Raw genomic sequence first — 10,096 nt, forward strand, 5'->3', positions numbered from 1 at the left:
CCTGCTCTACTTACAATAGAACTGTTTTCTGTAAGTTGTATCCATATCAATACCAAAAAAAATATGTTACAAAGGAATTTAAACCTCATATCTACTATACAAACGTTAAATTTTTTATCAGGCTACAGAGCTTATATAGCTTTTCAATTAGATTGATTACAAAAGATAGATAAAATGGCACTAGAGAGGGTAAGTAAATATTGTATCACCTAAATCGACATACCATACGGATACAGTTGTACATTTATTAGAATCATGGAAACTTATTTACTACTAACATATTATATACTATAATTACATAATACATAACATAGAATCTATTCACTTGAGTTTGTTTCTGAAAAAAAAAATATTCTAGGGATAAATATATACATTTGGGGATATATCAAAGAAAAATTTAATGCAGGAAAATCCAACTCACATGAAAAATAGGAACGAATGAATTAAATGAAAACATTAAGTAGAAAGTGGTGTGGTGTGGGGTAATGATAATAAAGTGTGCAATAAAGAAAAATAAATGGGCAGAAGCATTGCATGTGAAACTCTGTAAGCATTTTGCGGTGAGTGTGACCTCAGGACCTGTCGCTGCTTCACTACATGGGTCTACTCACTTGCATTCATTTCTTATTGTCTCTAAATTAATATACCATTTTAATTATAAGCTGCATTGGGCCCATTAGAGCCCATATAACTGGACCTGCGGACGTTCCAATTTATGACTGTCGACTCAAAACACAAACCTTGTATTCTGTACGTGGTGGTGGTGGTACGCAAAAGTTTCAAGTTATTGATGAGATTCAATATCACTAGTAGCAAGTCTGAACCTGTTTCATTCTCATGTTTTAAGAATAGGTTACCAAGTCAACTAATGTGAGCTCATTAATTCTTCTTATAAGTTGAAAAAAACACCTGAAAGTTAACTATTGAAAATTACGTTAGTGGCAAAGCAAATAGATGAGGATGAAAAGAAAATTGTATTGTAATCAAAATCTTCAACTATTCCTGCTATGGGCTTGTATGGCGTGAGTTTGGGCTAGTGTTAGGCTGTTAGCCGAACACAACACGTGAAATTACCTTCTTTTATCTTTCTTAATGCCATTATTTCCTACTTGTTACAATTTTTCGGCAATAACAAAGGAAAAGTCGTAATACGTTGGTGTTCTCTCAAAAACATATACAATTGTGGACTCTACTAAGTCAAGCGAAATCAGATGCGGCTGAATGGAGTATTGTGGAAGATAATAAAGAGAAGCAGACCCACAGAGAAGGAAACTATGCAACTAATAATTCAAATCGCATATGGAAGAAACCAGGAGATGGATGGATAAAATGCAATCTTGATGGTTCCTTTTCTACTTCTACTAGAATAGGTAAAGCAGGATGGGTAGTGAGAGATTATCAAGGTGTCTTTAGAGGAGTAGGACAGGCAGTAGGAGAGGTGGTCAACAATGCTTTTGAAGCGGAGTGTCAAGCATTAATAATTTCCATGCAACATTGTTGGAGTCGGGGATACAGAAAGATGGTTTTTGAAAGTGATTGTAAGAAACTCATCAACATATTGGATGGCCAAAGTCTGAATTTCCAAGCATATAATTGGATAAGAGAAATAAGATGGTGGAGTCGACAATTTGAAGCTATAAGAATCATATGGATTAGAAGAGGAAGAAACAAGGTTGCAGACAAGCTTGCTAAAGATATGATTCCATATGGAAATCTTTTTCACTTTCATTTTTATCCCCCTGTAACAATAACAAATTTACTACACAGGGATTATGTATCTTCTTTATCAAGTTAATAAAATATGTTGAAGTTAAAAAAAAAAAAAACAAAGGAACAGAATTCAAGAAAACCAAAAAAAAAAAAAATCTCCCAAATTTCAAATGAAAAGAAATTTGCAATTGTTACCATATCCAATCTTGGGATAGTCTTTAACTAGTTGTGTAATTTTCAAGGCTCTATCTTATATGGTACTATTACTTTTGAATCTATACAACACATAATTGAGATCCACAGCGTAGATCCTTGATCCTTTATAGTTATTTAGTTGTGAACCCACGTTAATTGTGAATCCATGTAAAATGTTTATTTTAGCATTGATGATTATATAGCCCTTATTACAAGAATTAAGATAAGAAAACAAACAAACATAGAGTAAATAAATAAGTGTCTGCAGAGAATTCAGTGTCATAGTCTTCTCTATCTCTTACTTTGTTTCTATACATAGCTAATAGCTTGTAATGATCATGGTTATGTTTCCATTTACTTTAATGGATTTAGCTTTTATTAGTTAAACGACTTTATTAGTAACTTATCAACTCACTTCATAATTAACATGGTGAATCTGAAATTGCTGCTTGGTTTTCGATAAAACTGTCATGTACTCCATTCGACATCTTTATTTTATGGTTCCTTAGACTTTTTTTTTTTTTGGTCAAATGGTTCCTTAGACTTTAGTTAGAATTTAGCCATAGCAATTAGGTTGCTCCAACACAACGTGTGGTCACCTTCGTTGTATTGAATTAATTTGTCTTCTGACTTATTTATTTTGATTTTCTCCATTTTCTATTTTTTAAATAAAATTATTTTGACATTATTAATTATCTTGATGGGTTTCAGTGAAATAATATCGTTTGTCATTTAATAAAAATGCCAACAAATAATTATAAGCTTTGTCCCCCTTTCATTTTCAACTTTACCTTCTTTTTGTCTTTTCCAGTAATCCTCAAAATCCACTTTGCTCACTACCTTCTAGTGAAAATTTTAACGGAAAAAACTAACAAACACAACAAAAATAAAATTTATCTGTAAAAATTAAATGAGAAAGCATGTGATTTTACCATATCTGGGGCAGTATTTAGTTACGTAATTTTCAAACGACTCTATCTTTAGTTACCATTACTATTTCTATTGTAGATCATTTTCTAATAAACTGTGGCATATATATACAATATTTTATATGTTCCATAGTAAAAGTTTGTAACTATTTCTTTTGTACGATGATACAAATTGCTATGCCACTTTCTAATATTATTTGACATAACTGACTCTTAAATTCTATAATTTTATATGGTTGGTTAAATTACGTATTCTAACTAATTATTAAGTAATGGTTTTATAAAATATGTTGGGTTTTTTGCCAAAAATATCTTATGGCGAAGGAGTATATATAATGCATTATTATGCATGTGATATTTTTAACGCAGATTAATTTTTATTTTAAAATGATATCTGTTAACACAGATTATGCTATTGAAGAAAATTCCGCTGATGAGCCCGTTCTTTTACTGATAATCAAGATTCTGCTACTAAAGAGAAGTCTGCTGGTGAGCCCAAACACTTCGATGATAGACCCTCAACTCCAGATTCTGCAACTGATAAGTCTGCAGATGAACTCACTCCCTTCCCTGATAGGATCTTAGCTCCTTATTCTGTTCAGTTCGAGAAGGTCAATCTGTCCAAGGATAAGTTTGTTGAGTCTCCTCCCTTATCCACTCGCATGATCGAGAAAGCTGACGTTGTTACTAACTCTCCTACTAATGGCGACATTTCAATCTACCATCCCCTCTCTGGATCAGATGTTAAATTGGACGGGAACCCAAGTGTCTTTGGTGACCTTTTCAACAAAAGATGGAGTTTTTGTTGGTGGAGAGTGGAATGCATTTACTCAAAAATCTCGTTGTGGAAGGCCTTTGAAACCTTCTCAAAAGGTGCGTGATACTAGTTGGTCAAGGAACGGGGTCGTGGTGGCCGTGTGGTGGTCATGGACCTCACATCTAAGGATCATTTCTTTCTCTTATGTCCTATCACTCTCTTTGAGATGCTAAGTAGATTAAGCTAAACTTAATCCCTTCTACCTTACCCTTTCTCTTTGTAATCTTTGTATGGACCAATAATTAATTCAAGCAAACCCTTTATCAAAAAAAAAAAGAAGACGATATTTTTCAACGTAGCTAGTATTAGTATACTAATTTTCTATACAACTTTTGGCCTAACATCTAAATGAAAGTTCATTCTCAAAGCTAAACATCCAACTCTTTAGCTTATATATATATTTGTACTCGTGGTCTTAAAATAGTTAGGCTTTGTTTTACCCGTGACTTTGCTTTTTCCTGCACATATATTACAACATATTTGTATATAAAGTATTATATCAGACGTACAGAAATTGAGTTTGTCTTAGATCCATTGATATCTTGCATATTTACATTGTTTTATCCATTCATTCATAAACATTTTCATCATATAGATTAGGATTTAGCCATGTCTAGGTTGCATTTTGCATTCATTGTCCTTATTAGGTGCTGGAGTGTGCCATGGAGTGATTTGAGATGTTTGGGAACATTGTGATCCAAAAGAGGGTGAAAGATGAGCATGGATGGAGCCTTTAGAGAAATCTTCTGTTGCTAAGATTTTGTGGAGACACAGCAAATTGAGTTAGCTTTCTAATGGAAGTGGTTTCAAGTCATTTGGAGATGTAATGAAGGAGTTATGATCAATTTACTAGAGGCATATCCATCCTGGTCGAGCATCGCAGAGTGACCTCTCAGAGCGACCTACCGAGGTCGCTCCCAGCCAGAGCGACCAGTCCAGAGCGACTACCTCAAGTCACTCCCAGCCAGAGCGACCAGCCAGAGCGACCAGCTCAAGTCACTCGCGTTTTGACGCGTCGAGACACAAAAAACGCGTCGGGAGTGACCTCCTGGAGCGACTATGCTAGGTCACTCCACATGTTTTGCTTGGACGATTTTTATGTTATTTCAGGGGCCTTTTGGTCATTTGTTTTGATGTTTTTACACTTTCTAAACCTAAGTTAAGTACTTTTGTAAGCCATTGGAGGCAAGATAATCTCTTTTCTAGAGAAGAACTAGTAAAAAACCTCTTTTGATTCAGATTTCATTGCTTTCATCTTGTGTTCTTGTTGATTTCTTATCTATTTCTCTACATGGTTAATCTGAAATCCAATATGGGTTTAAGAGGAATCATGGAGATTAGTGAGTAATCACCTTTTGAATTCATGGGTTAGGGAGATTAAGGGTGATTAGGTTAGAGCTAGGATGTTTTAGTGTAGATCATTCATATTTTCTTGCTAGTAGAGTAATCATAATGCATCTTCTGAGTTGGCCACTCAGTTGTTGATCCTTAGGCATTTCTCACCCGAAAGGTGTTCGTTGAAATGCCCGAGACAACTCTCCTAGGCTTTTAGTATACTTTGCCAAAGACATTTGTTGTTAAAGGTGCTAAGATAGCTAATAGACTTGTTAGTAATGATTGCTTTCATATTATTCAACCAAAGACATTTGATGTTTGAGATGTGTTAGCAAATGAGCATTCATCTAGACATAGAGCTTGCTTAGAATTGTGTCTAGGCTTAAGGTTGATAGTTTGATTGATCATTTGCCATCCTTAGTTCGATACTTGATCACCCAAGGTCTAATCCCTATGCCCATGAGTTCTCTTTTCCCTTAGTTAAGAAAGTATCATTTAGTTATTCCTTTTAATTAGTCATAGTTTTAAAACCCATCTAAATCATTGGTTGCACTTAGATTAAGTGAGTACTTGCATTCTCAGTGCTTTGATATCCCTCAGAACTGGTTCGACAATCTTTTATACTACAACATTTGTCTTAGGAGCCTTGAAAACTCCTAACATCATCCATTATGGACAAGATTTTGAACCACTCCTTAACTTCGTGACAAAAAAAAAAGAACCACTCCTTAACTCATTTCCTCCGTGCTAGTCATATATGACATAGAATGATATCTTAATAACTTAATTTCTAAAGACGAACATGTTAACCATAATAACTTTGAAAAATACGTACCTACCTATGTATTCAAATTCTTAGAATCCACGTTGTAGCGCACCTCTACACGTTTGATAACATTTGTGAATTGATACTGTATAATGAATTCAGATTCTGTCTTATAAATAACACCGGGATTCAAATGAAAGATTCTCCTTAGATATGTTCTAGTCTGCAAGTCAATGTCATAATAAGAGTGTTGGGGAATCTTGAGGAGACATTTTGTACTCCAATGACTATATCTGTCATGTTAAGCATTACATATCAATAAAGTAATCAAATATGTGGGATCAAGTCGCCCCTAAACTAACACACTATAATATAAACATGTCTAAAGAGTGGTTGATAATTTCTTAATTGCTATCTTAAGTCTCAACTTCAGTATCGCATTTCTCTCACCGCTAAAAGCATACTATTTACCGAATCACAGTAGAACATTGCTGTCTATACGATTCATTAATAAAGCCAGCAGAAGAAATAGCTACTGTATTAGAGTTGAATAATTATGGTGATTAAAAAGTAAAGTACGCGTTCCACAATCTAAATCTTTTTCGTCTTTAATTAATTAAGACATTGATTTTGAGTGCTATCAACGTATGTGAATGAAAACGAATATAAAAAATGTGAGTTCTCAAGTAGTCAAGTGTAATTATCAGGTAACATGCTTTACGGAAGGAATTAGACCGTGTAATTATATGATTACACATTCTCATTTAATTCTTTAACTAGATCATGAAGCGCGGATTATTTTATGATGAAAATTTTCACTAATAATTAATAAATATTTTGTTAATTTGTAAGAATTTTGTTTATTTGAATTTTCTTTGCATTTAAATCAATGCTTTTAAATTTGACCCGAATCCGCAGTCAAATCGGTTAATCCGGTGAATCGATAATTCAATTTAGGTTTTAAAAATATCCATGTTTATAAAAATCACTATATCCGAGACTAACCAATTGAACCGATGGATGTCCGATATGTTAACATATCAAATTTGATTTAAATTGCTATAGTTTTATAATTTGTCACCTTATAATCCAAATTTTAAAGTTTATTGTCTTACAATTTTATTAAATTATGACATTTCTACAAAATTTTGATAGAGAAAAAAAAGATATAATTAACAACTATAAATGTCTTGATCATATTACTCCATTTTATATAACTTAATTAATTTTATTATAATTGTTTTGTGTAATTTTTCTTGTTAATCATTTATATTATAATCGCTTTAAATTTTTTTGTTAACAATTAGTATTAAGCATTTTTCTTTAGATAACATATATTTTGAACATTTTTTCATAATTATTTTTGTTATTATAGTTATTGTACACTGTATAATGTTTATATATTTATTTTTTATGTAATGGCTATTATTGAATTGTTATCTTACTTAAATAAATGATAGAACAATTACGTAGTAAATATAAATAAAATAATATGTTAATTTAATTGATTTATCATTGATTGAAATGTTTTTGTAGTATTTAAACCCTGTAAAATTAAGTTTTATTTATTTTCGTTTTTTATAAATTTTTTTAATTATTTAATTTATTTAAATATTTGGTTATTAAAAAGATAAGTTCTAATATTTTATATTGTTTGGACATAAGATTAATTATAGTGTTGTTTGGGAAAATGGATAGTAGTATAAAGAAATGACTATATTGTTTGGAAACATTGATAGTAGTATAAGGAGAAGAATATTAGTGATTTAATGTAGGTTTAACTATAAAGTAGGAAGATGTATTTAATTTAAAAACTTATAAAATAAATGTTAGGTCCAACACAATGTTTCTGTTTTAATAATATAGATTATTTTTATATTTCTACCACGACATCCTATACTAATGATTCCTTATAATTATCTTTTTAAAAGCGATATTTTTATTTAAAATTTGCTAGTTTCTTCTTCGGACTGTGCAGCGAAGTCTTCTATATACCAAAAAAGTTCAACAATGATTTTCATATAAACGAAAACCAGAAAAAATAAAAATTACACCACATAAGAAAAATAAGTATCTACAACTTTGTACGTGTTAATTCCACACCCGTGGATCAGAAATCAATGAACGAATCGCTGTTACGACACACGTGCGAAGGAGATTGTAACGGTGACGGAAGAGCTGATGACACCGTCATCCTCAGTTTCTCCAAATGTTCCCTTATATCAAACCCACCAACCGTTAATTCCCCGTCATCTCTCAACGGAATAAACGGAGGTCGTAACACTTCCGTTAACAAATGCCACCTCACACCCGCGAAAAAAGAATGCTCCTTTATCTCCGCTGCGCCACGGCGGCTGCCTAACCGCCTACTCGAGTCTTTCACAAGCAGCCGCCGGATAAGATCCGTGAGATCATTTGGTTTTCCGGCGAACTCAGGTTCTTTAACCAGCACATTTCGAAAAGTCTCCTTCTTGCTCTTCCCTTTGAACGGCGTCTCTCCGTACATCATCTCGTACGTCAGAACACCGAGAGCCCACCAATCGACGGCGAAGTCGTGACCGTCGCCGCGAATTACCTCCGGCGAGACGTACTCATCAGTTCCGACGAAGGAATTTGAACGTTCGCCGGAGGAAAAACTGGTTTTCCGGCGAGTAATCGGGTTGACCCGAGCGGATCTCGTTTTCTTGCTTTCTGACTTCGCCGGCGAGACCCAGCGAGAAAAGCTCCGACTTTTTATAGGATCGGTGCACAATTCCGGGTCGGGTTGAAAGAATTCGGGTCGGGTGGGCTTCTTGAGGCTCCGAGAAAGGTCGAAGTCGGTGAGTGTAACGTGACCGGATTGCTGAATCAATATGTTCTCTGGTTTCAAGTCTCTGTAAGCGATCCCCATGGAATGAAGATGCTCAAGCGCACAGACGATCTCAGCCACGTAGAATCTAATAACAGAGGAGCTAAAAACGCCGTCGTTTTGACGGCGAAGAAGGACGTTGAGATCGCCGCCGGAGCAATACGGGACAGCCCATACGAAAAATTCCGGTGACTCGAAGGAAGCTAAGAGACGAGGGAGAAACGGGTTTTGGTTCGTTTCAACGGAGAGACGACGGAGGACCTCGATTTCCCACCGTGCACGGCGGAGAGAGGAGGCTGACGATTTGTGGACAAGCTTGACGGCGAAGGAAGAAGAAGAAGGGGAGACAGAAACAACGTCATGTGCGAGGAAGACAGTTCCGGTGGCGCCTTGTCCGAGGATTTTAAGAGCTCTGATAGAGTCGAGGTTGAGAATCCCAGGCGATGAAGGTGGGGACGACGGCGATGACTCCATTTGAGTGTGAGTGAGAGAGAGAGAGACGAGTGGGTCTGAATTTTGGGTTCTGTCTCCTCTTTTCTTGTATTTATAAATAAATATAGTTCTATCGTTATCGTTGCCTTCATATCTGTTACTTCTTTGTCTCTTTTAGTTTTTTTTTTATTTTCTTATTTTAAAATTGTTAATTACAAAAACCTGTTAATTGTATTTTCCGCATATTATGGCCAGTTTTCACGTCTGTCTAATAAGAAAAGGTTGCGGAAGATATATGCACACGTAATATAATCTACAATTTTATTTTCTTTAGTAGGACACGGACACCATGACTACATGTTTAATAATATTGATACACGACCATTAAGACTTTATTATTAAAACAATCTAAGAGAACTATCTCTCTCTCGAAGCTTCGAGGAATCCACATTCTCCTTCGTGCGATCAGCTGATGGGGAGGACCATTTGATAACCTGCCTAGTGCCTACCATCCTTTACATGAAGAGAACAATACTCTGCCATGACTTCAGAGCTATCTAGTCTCTTTCAATGGAACCGATCAAGATTTATGAACGCTAATCTGTTTCAAACTTTTCAACTACATATTATCAAGACATTCCAATGCGAAGTTAGACCTCTTCCGCTTTTAACTTCTATAGTTCTATGTACTGTCTGTTCATAGGACGGCTAATCAATTGGCAAAAACGCAGTAGCCAATAACTAGACTTCGCTCTTCTAATGTATATGTAACGTTAGTTATTTAATAACCCTGTAAAAATTCTACTATTAATGAAATGTCCAGGTTGTCTACAGACCAAAAATTAATTTAATTAAGAATACTCAAATAAATTAATAATGTCATCTACGGAGTAGTATATTTTGTTTTATTTTTTCTTTTATTTCCCTCCACTTCACGACAAGGAAATATACTCCCTCTGTTCCTGAAAATAGGATGTTTAGGTAGAAACACACATATTAAGAAAACTACTTTTTGTCTAGAAAATATCATTAAAACTATAAATTAATTGTACTCAACCAATTAC

The 10,096-nt window shown here is 34.4% G+C and overlaps 1 protein-coding gene across 1 annotated transcript; it reads right to left on the reverse strand.

The window, feature by feature from the left end:
* Window positions 1-7,725: 7,725 nt before the first annotated feature.
* On the reverse strand, window positions 7,726-9,319 carry LOC125603097 (serine/threonine-protein kinase UCNL-like). The gene has a single exon (XM_048774378.1). The coding sequence runs from the start codon at window positions 9,072-9,074 to the stop codon at window positions 7,863-7,865; it is 1,212 nt and encodes a 403-aa protein (XP_048630335.1). The 5' UTR covers window positions 9,075-9,319; the 3' UTR covers window positions 7,726-7,862.
* Window positions 9,320-10,096: the final 777 nt, after the last annotated feature.

This window comes from Brassica napus, unplaced genomic scaffold (genome assembly GCF_020379485.1).
Source record: "Brassica napus cultivar Da-Ae unplaced genomic scaffold, Da-Ae ScsIHWf_3088;HRSCAF=3902, whole genome shotgun sequence".
In the NCBI taxonomy this organism is placed as follows: Eukaryota; Viridiplantae; Streptophyta; class Magnoliopsida; order Brassicales; family Brassicaceae; genus Brassica; species Brassica napus.